The 23,876-nt window shown below is 36.0% G+C and overlaps 1 protein-coding gene across 2 annotated transcripts in view; it reads left to right on the top strand.

Annotated features, from left to right (window-relative positions):
* Positions 1-23,876, top strand: part of Top2 (topoisomerase 2) — a 100,622-nt gene that overhangs the window by 22,551 nt on the left and 54,195 nt on the right. For both annotated transcript variants that reach the window (XM_069831960.1, XM_069831961.1), the window contains exons 7-14: positions 2,643-2,816; positions 5,460-5,699; positions 7,464-7,569; positions 7,853-8,043; positions 14,859-15,201; positions 18,414-18,523; positions 18,632-18,862; positions 21,818-22,065. In XM_069831960.1, coding sequence (XP_069688061.1) covers positions 2,643-2,816; positions 5,460-5,699; positions 7,464-7,569; positions 7,853-8,043; positions 14,859-15,201; positions 18,414-18,523; positions 18,632-18,862; positions 21,818-22,065 — 1,643 coding nt within the window. The remainder of the gene's footprint in view (positions 1-2,642; positions 2,817-5,459; positions 5,700-7,463; positions 7,570-7,852; positions 8,044-14,858; positions 15,202-18,413; positions 18,524-18,631; positions 18,863-21,817; positions 22,066-23,876) is intronic.

Below are 23,876 nucleotides of genomic sequence, written 5' to 3' on the forward strand. Positions count from 1 at the left end.
TATTTCAGATAACCTATACCATCATGTTTTGTAGTTATAAATTGTGTTATATACAAGACTGTTTGAACTGAGTTACGATTTTTTGTGGCCAGGTAGAAGAACAAAATAATTATTATCAATTGGTGTAAAGACCTAAAAATGTCAATTTTTGTACTTACGTTTATTTCGCAATAAGCCCTCGAATAATATTATTCTTATGTAAAGCTGCAAGAACGGTTAACAATTGCTTAACATGTACCGATGTTCAATTGTTTCATTGATTTGTGACTCAAAAGATGGCTTTGATTGTGGCAATGCCTACTCTATTTCAACTACCTATCTATTAATTTAATTCGTTTAGAAGGCAGTGATTTTGATTGCCAACATTAGAACAAGATCGTCAAATCTCGACTTACCAAAGTCAAAGTCTCAGAAGTATTGTCTATGAATAGGACTTTTAACAAAGTTAAACTTTACTACGAAAGTCAACTTTGGGAAGTCTTCATTCAAAGTCTTGTTTATGAATACGGCCCTTAGATGGGATAGTTTTGTGAATGATGTAGTCAAGTACCCGAAATTGGATTATAAAAATGTTTATAAAACTGTCTTTCAGGATTTTATGGATTTTTTAAATTGTAAGTTTCTTAAGAAGGTCTGTTCGCAGCATACTCTTATGTTTAAATCACTGATAGTGTGCCCTATCTTCCGACAGAAGTCTCACTTTTGTAGCATAACAAATGTGTTATAATAATGTATTCAATTTTGTACACAGTCTGGGAACACTCAAAGTACTGCAGTGTTCACATATCAGTAATTTATTAGTTTTGAACTGATGCTGAAAACACTGCTTTGAATTTGACCAAGTATTTCATAGTAGGGTCATTCCATGCAAAAAAAAAAAGTGTGTTTTTGAACCATGATGTCTCAAAGGTTAAAAATATTGTTGTAGGTTATTTTGTGTGTTCTAAATATGAATTTCATGCAATATTATATTTATATTCTTCATAGTTTGGCAGCAATCAGCATAGTTGTCGCAAGCAGACCATGTTAAGCTGTCATGAAGCATTGTAAAGCAAAAGTCACGTCTCACCTGGTGTCTAATTCTGTGTGCACCCGGCCTTAGAGTCCGAGACTTAAAACTCATTATTTTAGTATTAAATTGCGCTATTTACAGTTTATTTGGATTGGGATTGAATCTTTCATATTAAAAATTGACATGTTTTTTGGTGGTCTTGTGAGTTTTATTTAAAAAACTGATAGTTTTTTCTCCCCTGTAAGTAGCTCTGAATGTTTTCTCCAAGAGGAAGTACTTTTGTAGGAATAATTGTTCAAAATGATTCTGTTCAGGATAACATTATAAAGCATGGTGCATTGTAAACAAATGTTTTAGGAATGTTATATTGTAGGCCTACTTATTTTTATCATTTATTGCATTCTACTTCTTTACCAAAAATTACTAAGAAATCTTAACAGAGATCATGTTACTCTAAAGAAATTTGCAATTTTTGAAATTAATTTGTTTGTTAGGCCTAGTTTTGAATATACCTGTTTCATGATAATTTGACTTTATATGCTTTCTAGTGATGTTGATTGTATTGGAGTGAAAAATAAGCAATTCAAATACGTTTTATGCATTATCAGAATATTTCAAAGCTGAAGTCAAAGTCAGAAAAATTGTTAAAATTGAGCAAATTTTACTTTTCCATTTTGTATAACATGAGTTACTACAACTGTTTCATCAATAAATCACAAATAATTATATTCCCGATTACTAGTTACTTCCATGAAGAATGTTCCTAAATGCAATAAATAAGCCAAAAATCTTTATTTTTTGTTTTAGTGTATCTAGTAAGTTCATAAATGTATCTGAATGTATCGTGACTGGAAAGTTGAAAGTAAATTGGCTGTGAAATAATAGTACCTTATGCAACGAGCCTATAATGGTAGTAATTAAGACGCAAGTATGTTTGTTTACGAAACGAGTGCAAGTGAGTTTCATAATTTTCATATGAGGGTCTTAATTACCATTATAGGCAAGTTTCATACGTCTTTTTATGCTCGACCATATTTCTAACTTGAAATTATTCAAAAGTAGGTCATGTTATGGTTATGTGAGTAGCGAACTGACCTGAATTGTGAGATGTGCGCAGACGCGAAAGTATTGATTTTTCCGAGGCAGAATGTCATTGACCTTGATATAACGTAGAGAATAAGATGAACATTAGTCTTGATATAACCTGGAAATTGATTTAGAATTGAAAAACGAGATGAAAAATTGAATTTATTTGAATATTATTTACAATTAACGCTAATTATTATAGTAACAGAACATAACCTTCTGCGACAGTATTGGATTTCCAGCCTCCGTGACTTTTCGCTAATTGTCTTTCGCTTGCATATCCGAGAATAATCGATACTTGAGGTTTTATAATGGTACAAAAGTGATTTGTCATTGGCTAAGCACCTGAACTTCAATGAATAGGTGTACTTTAATGAGGTCCATTAAAGGACTGCTACCAGGTGTATAATTACTACATTTCGGCATGATCGAGCATAAAGTATTTTATTGTACTATCTTTTTTTATGCATAACCTGTTTCCTTTTGTTCTATACATGGAAAGTACTAACATTGTTTTGTTTGTCTCTCTCTCTCTCTACTATAGGTAAAATCTTTCAAGGATTATGTGGACTTATACTTGAAGGGTAAGGAAGATGAAATGGGAAATCCACTTAAATTTGTATATGAAAATGTAAGTCCAAGATGGGAAGTTGCAGTATCATTATCAGACAAAGGCTTCCAACAAGTGTCTTTCGTGAACAGTATTGCTACTACGAAAGTAAGTTATGAGTTTTAGTCTGTAAATACTACAAATAAGAATGAAATTCACGAGTGAAAAACTATACAATTTTCTTTTGTCAATTTATACATCATTTTTCCGTCTTCAGCATTATATTGAATCCTTACTAACATCTCCTTTCTGACAAAATATAATTCCCCTCCATCAAACACAACGCCCTCTAGAAATATTTTAATTTCGCTCTGCACAGTGCTGTTGTACGGGATATAAAATGATTGATGCTCTGTACCTCAAATTCAAGATTTTGCAGTTAAGTTCTTGTTTCAGAGAATGCCTCAGTTACTGAGCAGCTTCCAGTTTAAATGACTTAAATGTGTTTTTGTGAATCGTGCAGAGCGAGTAGAAGACAAAGTGAGATCACTAGCAAAGTTTCAGCATGACATTAGTGTTGTTAGTTGTGCAAATACACAAGGAACAGAGAGAAGCATGGAGTGTGATATGAGTTTCGAAACAAATATAACCCTGCTTATTTATAATTGTAACTATACTGTTCTCCAACCAGGAGATCAACCGTGAAAGGAATGTGCTTACTATTGCGTCATCTATTGGAGCGAATTAGATAGATAATATTATCGTTATAACGTCAGTTTAAAAACCATGCGCTCTCCTGCATATGTTATTTCCTGTATGGAGAGATTAAAAGACCAGGAGATTAACAGTGATGTAATTTTGTAACTAGGGTAGTATAAATATGTGTGTAACAATGTTATTGTTTGTGCTGTGAGAGCGAGCCAGTAGAGATATGAGTACCCACATGTGTGACCTTATGACATCAACATTCATTCACAGCATTACCCCGCTCCGTTTCATTCTGCAAAGACTTTCTCGTGGTTGGAGCACAGTAGATTCTATCTGTAATACACTATGATTAATCTAGATGCAAAATATACATGATTTAAGTAATATGTATTCCATCTCAGTCTTGGAATTTCAACAGTTTTATGGTTGAAACCTACAGATTCAAAATCCTCTATATCCACTTTCACAAATTGAAGGATTTTGACAGTAAGTGGTAGACAATAGAGGGAATTTTCAACCCAACAATGACTTTTAACAAACCTTTTTCTTTAAATAATTTCGAGGGAAAAATTGTTCCGGGGCCGGGCATTGAACCCGGGATCCTTGGTTTAATGTACCAACGCTCTACAAACTGAGCTACCCGGGAACTCTACCCGACACCAATCCAGTTCCCAGGTAGCTCAGTTGGTAGATCATTGGTACGTTAAACCAAGAGTCCTGGGTTCAATGCCCGGCCCCGGAACAATTTTTCCCTCGAAATTATTCAAATCACCTTTACAGGAAGTTATACCTGAAATCTTGATTTGTATAATACACGTCACTGTTCGTTAACAGAAAACCACAATTTTAAGGCCCAATTGTATAAAACTCCCTGACTAAAGATCAACTTTGATCGAAGATCGAAAAGTGAACCGAGTTCAGACACTTCTTCTATTGTATAAAACTTTTCTGCGATCAAATTACCTTGGTTCAAATGCAATCTAAGTTCACGTGAAAAGGATTTGGCAACATCGCATAAACAGGTGAAATACGTGATGCGCGGACAGGTTTGTTCAGTGTTGCCAATCTAGCGACTTTAACTCTTTTTCAACAACAATTTCTTTTAACTTTTATATTGCTTAAATAGGGATTTAGTGACCTTTTTAGCACCCCATAGTGACAAAATTTAATCTTTTTTTGTTGATAATGAGAAATCTAGCGACTTTACAACTACTTTTTGGCGACTTTCCGTACACTCTGTTGGAGACACTGGTTTTTTGTGCAGTGTAAATAATGGCGGACAATAAGAAGAAGGTTGACTGTTCTCCGAGTTGTTATCATGTTATGGTGTTTGATACTGCTAAACATAATAAAGCTTTATAAAACCACAATTTTCACTTAGTAATACAGGTAATTGAAAATTTATGAATGTACCTGTCATATCCATTAATAATTAATGGTTGTTATAAACATAATATAATTATAGGTTATGTTATTTCATACTGCTGAACACGATAGAGCCTTATAAAATATAAGATTGTTTGTGTATTAAGGCAAGAAATTGAAAGAAATATATATAAATGTACCTATCATATCTATTAATATTAATAATAATGGATATTTTATTTGCACAATCTGTCACTCGCATATTTCAAACAGAAAAGAAATAAATGAACTTGGATCATCTAACTTAATCGGAGAAATTATTTCTTCAGTCAAAGTTGACTTTAGTTTAAGACAAATTAATCTCAGATTAGACTTTATACAACACAAAATTCAAAGTTCAGCTGAAACAAGGATCAATTTAACCTCTGATCTAAGATTAAATGGTTTATACAATCGGGCCTAAGTCACATGGAGTTGGTTGCTTGACGGTTGTCAGCCCACTTTGAGGTCTGTAGATATAGAGGGAAAAATTGGATCGGTGCCGGGTAGAGTTCTCAGGTAGCTCAGTTGGTAGAGCGTTGGTACGTTAAACCAAGGGTCCCGGGTTCGATGCCCGGCACTGGAACAATTTTTCCCTCGAAATTATTCTTTTTCTTTAAATTTAACGACTTTTTGAATTCAAACTATATAAATCATTCATTCATAGCAAAATATATGTGTGTGTATTTTTTTTTCCAGGGTGGACGGCATGTGGACCATGTAGCAGATCATATAGTGAAGCAGCTAATAGAAACGTTGAAGAAGAAACATAAGGGTGGTGTACAATTTAGGCCGCATCAAGTCAAGAGTCACCTTTGGATATTTGTTAATTGTCTGATTGTGAATCCCACATTTGATTCTCAGACTAAGGAAACCATGACACTTCAGGCAAAAAATTTTGGATCAAAATGTACTCTGTCTGAGAAATTCATAACCAATGTAAGTATGTTAATTTTTTTGTCATAATGGATTTTCTAATTCAAATTTCAAATTTGGCTTGTGATTTTATACAAATGCAGAATGTGTGTGTCTGTACTGTAAAAATGCAGCATGTATTTTCCAATGTTTATGAAGTTTTTCTTTCTTTGTAATCGGTGTATCAACAGTTTTTACTTAGTTTTCGTATTTGTAGATGTTTGGCTAGAAACTATTATACAATGCAGAATGACTTGTGAAATTACACAGAAATTTATGGAGCTAATTTGTGTGGTCATTTTCAGTGAAAGTTCTTGAGAACAAAGATGTAACTTACGTAATAATTTGAAACTTAAAAATTAATGTTAACTATGAAACAAACACAAAATAATAATAATATATATATATATATATATATATATATATATATATATATATATATATATATATATATATATAGACACACACACACACACACACACACTTATGGCTTTTAAGGAATCTGGAGGTTCATTGCCACCCTCACACTAGCCCGCCATCGATCCCTATCCTGTGCAAGATTAATTCATTCCCTACCATCATATCCCACCTCCCTCAAATCCACTTTAATATTATCCTTCCATCTACATCTCGGCCTCCCCAAAGGTCTTATTACCTCCGGCCTCCCAACTAACAACACTCTATATGCATTTCTGGATTCGCCCATACGTGCTACATGCCCTGGGCAACTGAAATGTCTGGATTTAGTGTTCCTAATTATGTCAGGTGAAAAATAAAATGCATGCAATTTTCCTGCAACTTCATTCCTCTTAGACCCAGATATTTTCCTAAGCACCTTATCCTCAAACACCCTTAACTTCTGTTCCTCTCTCAAAGTGAGAGTCCAAGTTACACAACCATACCAAACAACCGGTAATATAACTGTTTTATAAATTGTAACTTTCAGGTTTTTTGAAAGTAGATTGTATGACAAAAGTTTCTCAACCGAATAATAACAGGCATTTCCCATATTTATTCTGCGTTGAATTTCCTCCCGAGTGTCATTTATATTTGTTACTGTTGCTCCAAGATATTTGAATTTTTCCACCTTTTCAAAGGATAAATTTCCAATTTTTATATTTCCATTTCGTATAATATTCTGGTCACGAGACATAATCATATACTTTGTCTTTTCGGGATTTACCTCCAAACCTATTCCAATTCCTTTGTTTTCCGTAATAATTTGTGGATTTTCTCCTAACATATTCACGTCATCTGCATAGACAAGCAGCTGATGTAACCCGTTCTATTCCAAACCCTCTCTGTTATCCTGGACTTTACTAATGGCATATTCTAGAGTGAAGTTAAGAAGTAAAGGTGATAGTGCATCCCCTTACTTTAGCCCACAGTGAATTGGAAAAGCATCTGACGGAAACTGACCTGTGCATTTCACTGAGATACATTTTAATTCCTCGAACTAGTTTCTTGAGAATACCAAATTCAATAAGAATATCATATAAAACTTCTCTCTTAACCGAGTCATATACACCTTTTTGAAATCTGTGAATAACTGATGAGAGAAATTAATATATTATTGTTATTTTATTATTATTTTAACAAACTAAAGTGTGAAGGATCATGCATTGAATATACATGAACCAAAGAATGTGGGTATAGATAATTAGTACTTAGTTCGTGTGCCATAAGAGATTGCTTGATTAACGATTTCTTTGACTTTGGTGGTCTGTATGATTTGTCAGGTGTGGAAATGCAAAAGAAGCTTATTTATTTCTGTTTTTAATTTTCAAGGTTACCAAATGTGGTATTGTAGAAGCTGTACTAACATGGGCCAAATTCAAGGAAGCAACTCAGCTTCAGAAACAGTGTAGTGGCAAGAAACAAAATAAATTAAAAGGTTAGAAAGAAACATTTTTATAGTGAATATAGTAAAAATAGTTAATAGGGTACATTAATCATCATAAGAATGTTGCTATTTCCAAAGACACAGAGGAAAGAATGTTTTCATAATGCCTATGAAATTTGAATCATCAGAAATTTACCCTATATTATAACAGTACAAGATTCTTGATGTACTGATGGAGTATTCACATTTACTGATGTTGTATAATGTGACATGACTTGTGAAAAATATTTGTTTCGGGTTCTTTTTAATCTGAAAATTCTGTTTATACTTACAGGAATACCAAAGCTGGAAGATGCAAATGATGCAGGTACTAGGAATTCTTTGGACTGTACTCTTATCCTCACAGAGGGAGACTCAGCCAAAACTTTGGCTGTGTCTGGACTTGGCGTGGTTGGTAGGGACAAGTATGGAGTGTTCCCACTTCGTGGTAAATTGTTGAATGTGAGGGAAGCATCACATAAGCAGGTAAATATTGAACATCCACATAGTCTGGAATTCATATTTTATATAGTTGTTCATAAAGTGTTGACTGTTAAAGCATTTTTTATCTATTACCTTAATTTTTTCCACTCGTGATTGTCTCTTATCTGGAAAGTTGAACTTTATTTATATCCATTTCATCTAATACTCTTTTACTTGTGTGATCAGTTAGTGTTACATTGTCACTTACATACAACAGCAAACAAAGGAAAATATTCGAATTTAAACATGAACAACAGTATATACATTGTCACTTGCCCTGCATAGAATTGGAATATATCAGTCCCCTAACTGCCCATTGTGCAACTCAAACCAAGAAATGGATTCGGAACACCTCAAAATCTGTGCTTCAGTGGCTGGCCATGATAATACTTACTTACTGGCTTTTAAGGAACCCGGAGGTTCATTGCCATCCTCACATAAGCCCATCATTGGTCCCTATCCTGAGCAAGATTAATCCAGTCTTTATCGTCATATCCCACCTCCATCAAATCCATTTTAATGTTATCTTCCCATCTACGTCTCGGCCACCCTAAAGGTCTTTTTCCCTCCGGCCTCCCAACTAACACTATATGCATTTCTGGATTCGCCCATATGTGCTACATGCCCTGCCCATCTCAAACGTCTGGATTTAATGTTCCTAATTATGTCAGGTGAAGAATACAATGCGTGCAGTTCTGCGTTGTGTAACTTTCTCCATTCTCCTGTAACTTCATCCCTCTTAGCCCCAAATATTTTCCTAAGCACCTTATTCTCAAACACCCTTAACCTATATTCCTCTCTCAAAGTGAGAGTCCAAGTTTCACAACCATACAGAACAACCGGTAATATAACTGTTTTATAAATTCTAACTTTCAGATTTTTCGACAGCAGACTGGATGATAAAAGTTTCTCAACCGAATAATAACAGGCATTTCCCATATTTATTCTGTGTTTAATTTCCTCCCGAGTATCATTTATATTTGTTACTGTTGCTCCCAGATATTTGAACTTCTCCACCTCTTCAAAAGATAAATCTCCAATTTTTATACTTCCATTTCGTACAATATTCTCGTCACAAGACATAATCATATACTTTGTCTTTTCGGGATTTACTTCCAAACCTATCTCTTAACTTGCTTCCAGTAAAATTGCCGTGTTTTCACTAATCGTTTGTGGATTTTCTCCTAACATATTCACGTCATCCGCATAGACAAGCAGCTGATGTAATCCGTTCAATTCCAAACCCTCTCTGTTATCCTGGACTTTCCTAATGGCATACTCTAGAGCAAAGTTAAAAAGTAAAGGTGATAGTGCATCTCCTTGCTTTAGCCCACAGTGATTTGGAAATGTATCTGACAGAAACTGACGACCATGATAATATCTTTGAAAAATATTGGAGTGCAAGAGGTCAAATGACTTTATTGTCAAACGCCTGGCATTAGAAAACATCAACAACAACATTGTCACTTGCGTACAATGGCAAACTAAGGAAAATATTCGAATTTAACATGAAAAAGTGTTCTTGATTGTGAAACAAAACCTTGTAGAGTGCGCAAAATTTCGTTTGTAAAGGTTTGATTTCCTTTGTAAAGTTCAACATTACGAACAAAGATTTTGAAATAGAAGTTTACAATTTACAAAGATGTAAACATTGTGAAAAAGGCCCCTGGTCTCTTATTTGTGATTGATTTCCGTTTTTCCTCACGACCCCAACTATTCAGAAGGACAAACAGCCAAGCATTACAATGTAAAAGAAAACAGTTTTCGTATTTTCAAGGAAATGCACTTAGCTTTATTTTTAGTGGGGGAGTTCAGAGGGTAATGCTTTTCTGTACATTATTTAAATTACCCAAGAAGTGTGCAGATGTCAGTTCCAGATTTTCAAGATTGACATTTCGGCAATATACGAGGCCTGTCTAAAAAGTATCCTACCTTTAGCCAGAAAAAATATTTCAAATACTTGACGGGGTTGGGACCCTAATCCCCTTCAAAGTAGGCCCCTTGTGCTTGCACACACTTAGCCCACCAATCCTTCCACTGCCGGAAACACCTCTGGAAGTCTTCTTTTGGAATGGTGTTCAGCTCCGTCGTCGCGTTCCGCATTATCTCTTCTCTACTCTCAAAACGGGATCCTTTCAGTGGTGTCTTCAATTTTGGAAACAACCAGAAGTCGCAAGGAGCCAGGTCTGGAGAGTAGGGAGGTTGGCGAACGGTTGTAATTCCATGTTTGGCCAAGAAAGTGTGGATCAATTGGGATGAATGTGCGTGGGCGTTGTCGTGATGCAAGTGCCAGTTGTTCGCCGTCCACATGTCTGGTCTTTTGCGCCGAACTGCATCACAGAGTCACCGGAGAACATCGTGATAGTACTCCTTTGTCACTGTTTGTCCTTCCGGTGCGTATTCGTGATGCACAATTCCACGGACATCAAAGAAAACAGTCAGCATCACCTTGATTTTGCTTCGCACCTGCCGCGCTTTCTTCGGCCTTGGAGACTCAGGATGCTTCCATTGCGACGACTGTCTTTTTGTTTCTGGGTCGTACCCGTACACCCATGACTCATCTCCAGTTATCACGGTGTTCAGAAACCCAGGATCAGTGTTGGCGGTGTCCAGAAGGTCTTGTGCAATGTCACGACGGAGGTCTTTTTGTTCCGGGGCAACAACTTGGGCACGAATTTTGCAGCCACTCGGTTCATGTTCAAATCATCACGCAAAATTGCATGTGCAGAATCTTTACTCACTCCAACCTCTTCGGCAATCTCCCGCACGGTCAAACGACGATCTGCCATCACCAAATTTCGCACCCTCTCAACAACAGCTGCACTCCGAGCAGTTTGGGGCCTGCCACAACGCTGCTCACTCTCCGCTGATGTGCGGCCATCTTTGAATCGGTTGAACCACTCCTTAATTTGTGTTACACCCATCGCATCTTCCCCAAACACCTGCTGAATCTTACGAATTGTTTGACTTTGAGAATCACCAAGCTTTTGACAAAATTTGATGCAGTATCTTTGCTCAATTCGTTCAGTCATCTTGCGAGAAAACTAAATCCGACAAACACTTAGAACAGCACCTTATTTGGCGACCACCAGCCAGTGACTGGCACAAGCGAATGCGGTGAAAAAATTCAACCATGCACATTACGGTTCCTCCTTCCACCGTGCACAGTGGCGGCGCCTTAGAATCACTACTTTGCGCGGGAAAATTTAAGGTCGGATACATTTTAGACAGGCCTCGTAGACTTGGTTGTTAGAAAATGTTTACTTCTTTGTGATTAAATACAATGAAACCTCCATTCATGGTTATTGGAACCATCATTTTCCTGCATTTGTCATCCACTTTGTTAGGTCGCAAAGAAAAACGTCCATATATTGTAGTTCGTTAATTTTTCCCATATCTGCCATTTCTTCAACTCTTTCTAATCCCACCTATTGTCCTGAAATCACAGTGTGACCAAAAAATTACAAAATAGATTTTTAAGAACAACATTGACCTATAATTTTATATGTTTCATGTTTAAGTAATTGATATTGAGATGATGATGATGATGATGATCATCATCATCATCAGTAGCTCTACAACTCATTGCTGAGCCTTTGCTTCCTCAAGGACTCATCTCCAGCCATCGCGATCCAAAGGTACCATCCTCCAATTTCTCACCCCAAAAGCTCTCGCATCACCATCCACTCCATGAATCCATCTTGATCTCGGCCTTCCTTTCCTTCTTCTCCCATCCAGCTGTGTTAGCATTACTCTCTTTGGGATCTCTGCCTCTTCCTTCCTTATCAGGTGTCCTGCGCATCTTAGCCTGGTTAACATTATGTATTTAGAGACTTCCACATCTTCATAAAGAGAATACAATTCTTGGTTATACCTTTTCCTCCATACACCCTTGTCACACACTGGGCCATAAACTCTGTGCAATATTTTTTCTTTCAAAACACTGGGGAATTTGCTCATTATTTTTGTTCATAGTCCATGTTTCACAGGCATACAGTAGTACTGGTCTTATGAGGGTCTTATATAACGAGACCTTCACAGATCTTGATAATATGTTACTCTTCATATGTTGAATCAGACCAAAATAACATCTATTAGCCATCTTGACCCGTTTTTTGATTTCTTGAGTAACATCATTGTTCATTTGGACTATGGACCCTAAGTAAGTGAACTGGTGTACTAATTCAAAGGTATATCCTCCTATTTTTACATCAGTTCTATTAAAATAGCTACTGTCAGATGTCATGTATTTAGTTTTCTTTTCATTAACAGATAAACCCATTTTCTTGGCATTTCTTTCGAGTGCAAGGAAAGCTTCTGACATTGCAGAAAAGGATCTGCCAATTATTTCTATATCGTCAGCATATCCAAGTAATTGTACTGACTTGGTAAGATATTGGGATCATAGTGTTTTTTTTTTCCTACAATATCTATTTCAAATGTTTGCGCCAATTCTGTGTGACAGCTCTGAGCAGAAATTCGTCACGGATTTTCGCATAAATGACATTATTGTTGTTGTTCCTATGGCAGAGACATTCTCTTGTCATAGCTCTGGCATCCCAGTAGAGTTCTTGAGATCTTGTTGATTGGATTCCAGATTAGGGCAGTGGAGTAGATGTTCTTCGTCCATGATGGGTTTGGCATATGGCATATAGTGCACTGACTTGATTGGTATATTCCAGTTTTTCTTAAATGAGTTGCTAGACAATCATGTGTTGTCTTGAGTCTGAAGTTTGCTACAGCTTCCTTCTTCGGTTTGTGTTTTTAATGTTCTGAGATTTTGTGGATATCCCTCCATTTCTTTGATACAGTAGAACCTCTATTATCCGTGGTAACGCAGGGGATGGACTGGACGGTTAATCGAAAAAATCGGATAATCCATATAATAGAAGATTTTCATAAATTAAGTGCATAGGTCTAATACTTAGGCTATAGTTACAAATTTTCTACACGCACTTATGTTTAACATGCTAGCTGGTTGATCAGAGGTTCACTAATTTAAGACCGGTTGCCAATGGTGAGTTTTGAGTGCCAAGGGAATCCTTGTGATGGTTGTCTCCAGAAAGATTGGAGTAGAGATATCGTGTTATAGATTTACATTCTCGTACTTTATTCACTTTATCTTAGTTTTTGATTAAATAGCGCACAGTTGTAATGACAATCTCGTATTCTGTTTCGGCATGGGCTATAGTTTCTACTTTCCCAAACCACTCAATTACTTGCACTTTTTTTTTTTTCGATACTAAACAACACATTTTTCTTTCGACGTTCATGGAAGACATTTTCCATAGAATTTAAACAGTACGCCCACTCGAACAATAGGACAAAGACCAAGTGGTGCACGGGTTTGCAAACTGTGTGAAAGTTATAGGGATCATTTCTTTGAAAGCAGATAGTGACTATTTTACAAGTTGGGAAAAACACCCCCTTCACATCCCTGCCCGGAAGTGCGTGGAAGCGTTCTTATGAAATATTGTGTAATGGTAAAACCAGGGCAAGAAAGACAGATAATGTGCCAATTGGTTAATAGGGTGACGGAAAACCGAGGTTCTACTGTATAGGCTAGATAGATAGATAGATAGATAGATAGATAGATAGATAGATAGATAGATAGATAGATAGATAGATAGATAGATACAGACGTGGACAAATTATTAGCAAAATTGAAGATTTTTATTATATATTTTTACAAAACATGATTCTTCAATTTAGACTACAGTTAACATTTTTGTGTATTTCCAAATTATTAGCAAAATTGAAGATTTGTATTGTATATTTTTAGAAAATTTGACTCTTCAATTTGGACTACATTTGATATTTTTGCATATTTACAAATCATTAGCAAAACTGAAGGTTTTTATTATATATTTTTAAAAAATTCGATTCTTCAATTTGGAATACAGTTGACATTTTGGATATTTCCAAATTATTAGCAAAATTGAAGATTTTTATTTTACAGTTTTACAAAATTTGACTCTTCAATTTAGACTGTAGTTGACATTTTTGCTAATTTACAAATTATTAACAAAATTGAAGATTTTTATTATATATTTTTATAAAATTAAGCTCTTCAATTTAAACTACAGTTTAAATTTTGCATATTTGCAGTCTACTGTAATGATAGAAATATGCAAAATTGTCAATTGTAGTCTAAACTGAAAAGTCAAATTTTGTACACAGAATTATCATAAAAGTCGTCAATTTTGTTAATAATTTGTCCACGTCTGTAGATAGATAGATAGATTTATTGGTTCCATAATATTCTTACATTTGCTTTATAGCATAGAATGAAGAACATGTCCAATTCTTACATTTAAATATAAATGCAATACATATAAAATGCAAATATGAAATATGTACAGAATTAATACCTTAATAACAATATTTTATACAATGTAATATGTTAACCATTTAATAGTATTAAAATATTTACACAGTACTGTGAAATGTCAAGAATTCATCTACAGAATAGAAAGTGTGAGATATTAAGTAATTTTTTAGTTTTACCTTAAATAATGCAGGGTTTTGGCTGTGATTCTTAATGTCTTCAGGAAGACTATTTTTCTGCTCTTTAAGATTCAGAAATTCCTACATCAAATCAGCTTGTAAGGTTTTTTTTTTTTTTTTTTTTTTTTGGCTAGTGTGTCTGCTATCTTGTTGCCTTGTAGTTCCACATGGGAAGGAACCCACTATAATATAACTGTTTCCTTAAAAGCCTGAAGATGTTTGAGTGCCTGTTTTATGTCATATATCTTTTGTTTGTATTTGGTTGCCTGTTAGAAAAACATTAATAATGTTATTTCATTTGTTAATTTTAGATTATGGATAACCAAGAGATCAATAATGTGGTGAAGATCTTGGGTCTGCAGTATAAAAAAATATATGAAACAACAGATGATCTGAAAACCCTACGCTATGGAAAGCTCATGATAATGACAGATCAGGATCAGGATGGATCTCATATTAAGGGTCTGCTTATCAACTTTATCCACCACAATTGGCCATCCTTGTTGAAACTGCCATTTCTGGAGGAGTTCATTACTCCAATTGTGAAGGCAACGAAGGGCTCCGAAGAGTTCTCCTTCTACTCACTCCCAGAATTTGAAGAGTGGAAGGCTGCAAAGGATAACTGGCATACATACAAGATAAAGTACTACAAAGGTGATTTCCTCCCCCCCTCTCCTTTTTGCAGAATGATAAAGATCTATATTCTGTTGTTATCCTAAGTTTGTTACAAGGTACAGTGAGTTTCTGTGAAGACCAGTCACAGGAGTTGTCTGTTCTTGTTTTCGTTGGAAGTAGGGTCCTACAAATATCTCCTAGTGTAAAATTCTTCAATCAGTTTTAATTTATTGGCTTCTGACCACTTCATTTTTCGTGCAGTTGGAAATGCAGTAAGAATCACTACACGTACAAGGCAAGAAGACTGCACATACACGCTTAGAACTTCGAGACATGTGCCTTGTATATTGGTTTCCTAGCAGATACAGGCACTAGGTTTTCAAGAAATGCTTGTGCTTACTTACTGGCATAAATCACAAGTCTCAATGATAAATCTCTATGTGAAACCTAGCATTAAAAATGTACATTATTCTGCAGAATATTCTTTCCAGAAATATGTAAATGCTAAAGGTTAAGAGGTTGCATTATGGTATTATGATTTTGTACAGTAGCGTGCAAATTAACCCGAACAACGTAATTACTTATGCAAAAACACTCAAACAGGATAAAAAAAGGATCTAAGACATACCTCAGTAATCTATGTGGCCTCCCTTGTTCCTAATAACAGCTCTGAGACGATTTGGCATGGATTCCACTAATTTCCCACAAATATTCTTCATTTCTTCATCGCGAAACCATACACCAATGAGGGCAGAAATCATCTTCTCCTTTGTAGAACAATCCATTTTTTGCATTCTTTTGCAAGTTGACCACAAGTTCTCAATGGGGTTGATGTCGGGTGAGTTGCCTGGCCAGGGGAGTACCTGAATATTCTTCTTGTTGAAGAATTCTGTAGTTTTTCGAGACGTATGGCATGGTGCCAGGTCTTGTTGGAACACACCTCTGCCATCTGGAAATGATTTTTGCAGCTGGGGTACGATTCTGGTTTCCAATAAGTGAATATATTTGTCACAATTCATCATTCCCTTGATAGATATTAATGCTCCAGGCCCTTCATGTGTAAAACAACCCCAAAACATTACTTTAGGGGGGTATTTGGGTGCTTGCTGGAGATGAGCTGCTGTTACTTTTTCGGATCCTTTCCGTACATAAGAAACACGGTGGCCGTGGACCTCGAAATGAGACTCATCGGAAAAAAGTACATTCTTCCAGTCATTCACTGTCCAGTGTTGATGTAATTTTGCCCACATTAAGCGTTTTTTGCACATAACAGGGGTTAGCAGTTGCTTCTTATTAGGCTTACGAGCCCTTCGTCCAGCTTCTAAAAGCCTATGCCGCACTGTTGTGACGTGAATATTCGCCCCAGTGGTAGCCATTAACTCGCGGGTTAAGTCGACAGCAGTTAGTCTAGGATTTAATTTACTTTTCCTGACAAACGATCATCTGCAGGTGAAGTCTTCCTTTTCCGGCCACAGTTTCCTTTTTTCTGGGGTGTGATGGATCCAGTCTCCCTGTATCGTTTTATGATCGAATAAACAGTAGCCAAATCGATGTGACATTCTGCATTAATTTGCTTCTGTGTCATAGAAGAATGCTCTGCTAATGTTATAATTTTAGACCGTTTTTGTGGAGTTGTATCCATTGGTGAAGACGACAGAATGTACACAGGATTGCAGAAGTACAAAACGACAGGCAAAATGTCACATATTATAAAAAAAATAATGACAAACCTTCAACAATGGAATTACACGTACTACAGATGTCAATTAAAGTGGTATGAGCAGCTGTGAGGCCAACAATGACAGAAAATGTAAAAATATGTTGTGTTCGGATTAATTTGCACGCTACTAAAGGATGTTAAAGATGAATGGAATAATTATCTTTGTTTTGAAACATTACTTTTATTCCTATTAATTACCTAATCTTGTCTAGTTCAGACTTAAAAAATTGTCATAAATTTAATTTGACGATAATTGTGTCACCTAGCATAAGTGTACTGTTATTGCAAGTTATCTTGAACCTTACAACCCCTAAGTCTATCTTTCGAACTGCTCGGTATGGCATGTACTCATCAACGTAACGACATGGCAAGGATGCCCCTCCCTCGGGTAACGTGACTCTTTTCAGAAAACGTTGGTTCTTTTACTTCACAGCTCTCTACTGTAAAAGAACTTGGTTCAATACAGACATCATCTCACGACACTCTGGTTTTGAGAGGAGAACATAGCTTCGTAGCAGGTTTTAATTAACCTATAATGAGTAAGTATTTAAATATAATCGTGTATACACTCCTCCTCCTCTCATCCGAGCTGGGGACCAGCAATGGCGGAGTTACTACAGCTATTTCTATACATTATCTAGGCCTACATGACTTACACCTACGGCTGATATATACACATTCTTATAACAATATTTTACAGGCTTATTATTTGAATTTACATTAATTTACAATTATACACAATCCATATCCTTATCATTGCTACCATCATCGTCTTCATCGCTTGATCCAAAATTAATTATTATTTCGTCAATGGCATCATCCATTCGGAATTATCTTGTAGAATTCTTCGATTGTATCCTGAATGACATGTTGATCGAAGTCGTCAACTTCAACTTTACACAAGTCCTAATTCTGGAATGAAATAGTATGTTTTGCAGAACTATAACAAAATAACTTACAACAGTAATTCATTACTGTATGTCGCTTACAGTACACACACTATTGTACATAACTATTATAGCAATAATTTCTAAACATTACATACCTATTCTTTCCCAGAGTAGTGTGAGGTTCAATCGGTTGTAATTCAATATTATTCTTAATTCTCTTCATGGAACTAATACTTTTGTCAGAGTATTTAGCCGCTCTCTCATATCAAGAGGTTCCAGCAAACATTTGTTTAATTTTTCCTCCTCGCAACACTTAATTATATTTGCGATAATTTCTCTTTCTCCGCTGTGTATAACAGCGTTACTTTTTCTCCGCGGTGGTGTGATTTCACCATAATTGCTACCCTGTGGTTGCTGCTTCATGTTAATACTACTGGTACACAGTGAAGGAAATAGTTCTATGTTTTTTGACAAGATATGATGCGGAGCATGTGCAAACAACTCAGTTGGCTCCACCCACGTTACGCGCTTCCTTCCCTCTGCCCCTCTGTCCCCGCTCAGGAAGTTCAAGATAACTTGCAATGACAGTACATTTAAGTTAATTTTTGTTCTCAAGCAAATTGTATTTGTATCTTTAATAGGTTTGGGAACCTCCACGTCTAAAGAAGCTAAGGAGTACTTCTCTGATATGAAGAGACATCGAATAAGATTCAAATATGGAGGTCCACAAGATGATCATTGCATCAACATGGTATGTATTTACACAGCAAGTGAGAAAGTGAAATCATTTGTAAATTATAAACTTTCATTTGAGAGTTGGCTCTTACTGAATCTGTAATTGTATTATTATTGTTTTCAGGCCTTCAGTAAGAAGTGTGCGGAGCAACGTAAAGAGTGGCTTACCGGGTGGATGGAAGACACAAAACGGAGGCGAGAACTAGGTCTTCCAGAACAGTATTTGTATGAAAAGGATACGAAATCTGTCAACTATGCAGACTTTGTTAACAAAGAGTTGGTGCTGTTCAGCAACTGTGATAATGAACGTTCTATACCCAGTATGGTAGATGGCTTGAAGCCAGGACAAAGAAAGGTAAAAATCGTGGATATATATGACACATTATGGGAGGCATTTAATTTGTTTTATAGTAGTCTATCATACTCTCTCCCCATTCCAGAATATAGTTTTCATAATTTATTCGTTTGTATACAGTGCACTTTTCAGATAAGTAAATATAGTAGAACTCGTCTTTAATGCTTTTCATGGGAGGGGAAAAGCAGTATAAATGGCGGGAAAAAATTTACAGTAACCTACACATCTTGTAAAACTCATCCGCAGAATGAAATTACACATATGTAGAAGTCTGGTATTCTTCTCTCCCCGTCCTCCACAACAACTCTGTATACTTTTCTTCTAGTTCGTAATTTCTTGAACGTAATGTTATCACTAGAGCCCAGAAGTTCAGGCATTTATTCTGGCTAAATTATGCAGGCAGGGATGTCTAATTTTAGCTTAATACGAGATATTGTCTAATGCTTCCCATTTTCTGATGATTACTAAAGCACGGATTTCTAAGCAAAATGCATATTCTTTTCCACACTTTTAAAGGTAAGCAGAAAGGTTATACTTCGTAAGACACACCTAGATAAGCAGTTTTAACTATGTTAGTGCTTATAAATGCTTATTTTGCAGGAAAACATTTTTGCTTACTTATTTTACGATTTTTAATTAAAACAGCATATTTTACCCAAAACTTTAATTTTAAAAGTGCATATTTCACTCCTAGCCGTCAACACTGATTCCCTTTTTTTTTATTGGCTAATAAAAAATTAACTTCAGTCGATTGCGTAAGAAAGCAGCGCTAGGGTATGACCCAGGATGTTGTGAAATAATACTGTGTAGTTCTAATTAGAAGAGAACCTTGGGATTCCCTGTCAAGCTTCTGCGACTACTGTCCGTTACTCAGGAGAAGACGAGCGGAAAGAATGTGACCTTCTTGACTATCGCTGTTGATTATTATAAACATCGCTCAGATAAGCATCCCAGTAGCCAGGTTATTACTCGTGCAGGAAAAATGAGTAACAATGCGTATGGAAATTAAAGCTAAGTTGAACAGAAGGAGACCTAAGGTTCCGCTTACTGTAGTACAAATAATGCACGTGTTGTCGTACGTTATCTGTTCACATCCCTTCCTCCTCAGTCCGCTCTCGTCTTCTCAGTCACCGACAGTAGACAGGTCAATCGGTCAATCCCCGAGTTCCAAGCTGCAGTGTGTAAGTTGTGCAACACGCGTTGGTTCAATAAGTTATATGTGATTGCTCGCTGTTGTAGTTAAGGAATGCCACCCACAAAAACCTCTCAATCAGCATTTTTACGCAAATGAGTTTGGAAGTAATATTTCCAGTGAGGACGGCAGTGTCTTGTTTTGTTTGGTGTGTGAAAATAGTGTTTCTACGAAGAAAAAATATAACATTGTGCAGCATATTAATACAATGCGGCATAAGGAGATATTTAAGAATAAATCTAAGTTAAACCAGCAACTGATTAAAGGCAATGTGGGTGAACAATCGAGTTCTAGTGATACATTTTTCAATAATAATTATTCAATAAGGTAATAATAATAATAAGATCGAAACAAATAATTTATCATATTTCCGTGTATTCGTTTTTGCTTATTTTCGCCATTTTTCGTGCTTATTTTATTGTTTCCGTGTATTCATTTTTGCTTATTTTGGTGCTTATACTCATACAAAAACTGAAATTTTTATGGTTTTAATAATTCGAGTACTATGTTTTTAAATTCTTATTTAACAGGCAGACACCAATCTGTCTACTGTAATGGTGCAGTGTCTCAATTTAAACCTGTCAAGTTTGGTGTCCCACAGGGTTCCGTTCTTGGTCCCTTGCTCTTCATTATATATATTAACGACCTCCCAGCCAGCATTGAGGATGACTGCCTTGACACTTTCATGTTTGCTGATGATTTGGCACTTGGAATTTCTCAGGATAATGATGTTTTGATGAAAAGACAGCTTGACAACACATCGTTCAGGATAAAAGACTGGTGTGACGCCAATAAACTTAGCATCAACTCTAATAAGACTGTAGATATTCAATTTTCTTTTAACAGAAATATTACTGACTTGTCTTCCTCAGTTAAATTCCTAGGCATTCACCTCGAAGCCGGTCTGGGCTGGAGTACACACATAGAATATCTTGTTAATAAAGGAATTTTCATGTTACGAATCCTCAGACAAACATTATGTTATAATTCTTTCTTACAGTTTATTATGCCCATATTTACAGTCACTTAAGTTACGGGATGCTTTTGTGGGGCAACCATACTTCGGTTTCTAAGTTGTTTATCCTTCAAAAGAGAGCAGTGAGAATTATTTGTGGCGTCTCTTCTAGAACTCATTGTAAACCACTTTTTGTACAACTAGGAATACTTAAGTTGCCGTCAATGTTTATTCTGGATTGCCTTCTGTATGTTAAGCGTAATGTGCACAATCTTCCTACTTGTTCATCCAAGCAATAGTTTTATTTCCATATCTTATAAACTTTATAATTCTTTACCATTGCATATAAGAAACACGTCATATTTTACTTTCAGAAGGATGGTGAGAAGGACTTTGATGGCAAATCCAATCTACAATGTCAATGATTTTAGCAATATTACGTTTTAGATACTATTTGTTTTAACCTCATGTAATTGACAAATCTGTACATTTTAAGCTGATTTTATACTATTTCTTTTAAAACTTTTAACCTGTTTTTGTGATTATCTGGTGATTGTATATTTATTCTTACATTTATTCATATTGTAGTAACCATGTATATATCTACTCTGACGTCTGTGGCTGTAAATCACTGGATGACATTAAATTCATCTATCTATCTATTTACTTGCTTAGTTTACTATTTGATTGTGCTTTAGAAATCCGGGCTTTAATGATTACGATATACTCAACTTATCTTTTTCATATCTGTTTGAATTCTTGAAGCTAACATTAAGGAAATAGATTAATGAATAAATTCATTTTTCAGGTGCTTTTCACATGTCTGAAGCGGAATGATAAACGTGAGATCAAGGTAGCTCAGTTGGCAGGTTCAGTTGCTGAACATTCGTCATATCATCATGGTGAAACGTCATTGATGTCCACCATTGTTAACTTGGCTCAGAACTTCGTTGGTAGTAACAACATAAACCTTCTGCAGCCTATAGGTCAATTTGGTACACGTCTCGCTGGTGGCAAAGACTCGGCCAGCCCTCGATACATTTTCACATTGCTCAGGTAAGTCAGTTACAGCACCTCCCGATGTTTTGCAAATACGTCAAAGCTACAGAGTGAGTCAGACAATAGTAATGCGTTTATCTGGTGGTACTGCAGGCTGTCTTTTCTTAAAAAAAAAAATAATTGTACAGAATATGTGTTCGTAAATTTCAATGGAAAGTTCAAGAAGTTTCTCTATGGACCATTATTATCGAAGGCTTTTTATTTTGTTAGAGTTGCTTTTTGGGTTACATCAGCTTCTTGTCTATGCGGATGACGTGAATATGTTAGGAGAAAATACACAAACGATTAGGGAAAACACGGAAATTTTACTTGAAGCAAGTAAAGCGATCGGTTTGGAAGTAAATCCCGAAAAGACAAAGTATATGATTGTGTCTCGTGAACAGAATATTCTACGAAATGGAAATATAAAAATAGGAGATTTATCCTTCGAAGAGGTGGAAAAATTCAAATATCTTGGAGCAACAGTAACAAATATAAATGACACTCGGGAGGAAATTAAACGCAGAATAAATATGGGAAATGCGTATTACTATTCGGTTGAGAAGCTCTTATCATCCAGTCTGCTGTTTAAAAATCTGAAAGTTAGAATTTATAAAACAGTTATATTACCGGTTGTTCTGTATGGTTGTGAAACTTGGACTCTCACACTGAGAGAGGAACATAGGTTAAGGGTGTTTGAGAATAAGATGCTTAGGAAAATATTTGGGGCTAAGCGGGATGAAGTTACAGGAGAATGGAGAAAGTTACACAACACAGAACTGCACGCATTGTATTCTTCACCTGACATAATTAGGAACTTAAAATCCAGACGTTTGAGATGGGCAGGGCATGTAGCACGTATGGGCGATTCCAGAAATGCATATAGAGTGTTAGTTGGGAGACCGGAGGGAAAAAGACCTTTAGGGAGGTCGAGACGTAGATGGGAGGATAATATTAAAATGGATTTGAGGGAAGTGGGGTGTGATGATAGAGACTGGATTAATCTTGCACAGGAAAGGGACCGATGGCGGGCTTATGTGAGGGCGGCAATGAACCTTCGGGTTCCTTAAAAGCCATTTGTAAGTAAGTAAGTAAGAGTTGCTTTTTGAATCGTTTATTTTAGAAAGGGCACAAGTCACATTGTTGTGGAAATTGATCTTTTGTTAAAAATATACTGTATTAGGTTAGGCATTGGGTATAAAAAAGAATATTCCTAACTCGACTCTAATTGTTGCTATTGTTTATTTGAAAAAGGGTTTATTACCTGGATATATGCCCTTTCTTCACTAAACTAAGTGTAGTGCGGAAAAGTTCTTAAACATGCAAGTGAAGAGGCAAAGTCTTTCTATGACACCATTGTGAATTGGCCAACTACAACACAGGGTAATGCAGAGTAAAGTTTTTCATACCAAAAGTGAAATAAAGTGGCATATTTCCATGTTTAACACTATTTTGTATACTTACTTGCTGGCTTTTAAGGAACCCGGAGGTTCATTGCCCCCCTCACATAAGCCCGCCATTGGTCCCTATCCTGAGCAAGATTAATCCAGTCTCTACCATCATATCCTACCTCCCTCAAATCCATTTTAATATTATCTTCCCATCTATGTCTCGGCCTCCCCAAAGGTCTTTTTCCCTCCGGCCTCCCAACTAACACTCTATATGCATTTCTGGATTCGCCCATACGTGCTACATGTCCCGCCCATCTCAAATGTCTGGATTTAATGTTCCTAATTATGTCAGGTGAAGTATACAATGCGTGCAGCTCTGCTTTATGTAAGTTTCTCCATTCTCCTGTAACTTCATCCCTCTTAGCCTCAAATATACTT

This window comes from Periplaneta americana, chromosome 7 (genome assembly GCF_040183065.1).
Source record: "Periplaneta americana isolate PAMFEO1 chromosome 7, P.americana_PAMFEO1_priV1, whole genome shotgun sequence".
Taxonomy (NCBI): Eukaryota; Metazoa; Arthropoda; class Insecta; order Blattodea; family Blattidae; genus Periplaneta; species Periplaneta americana.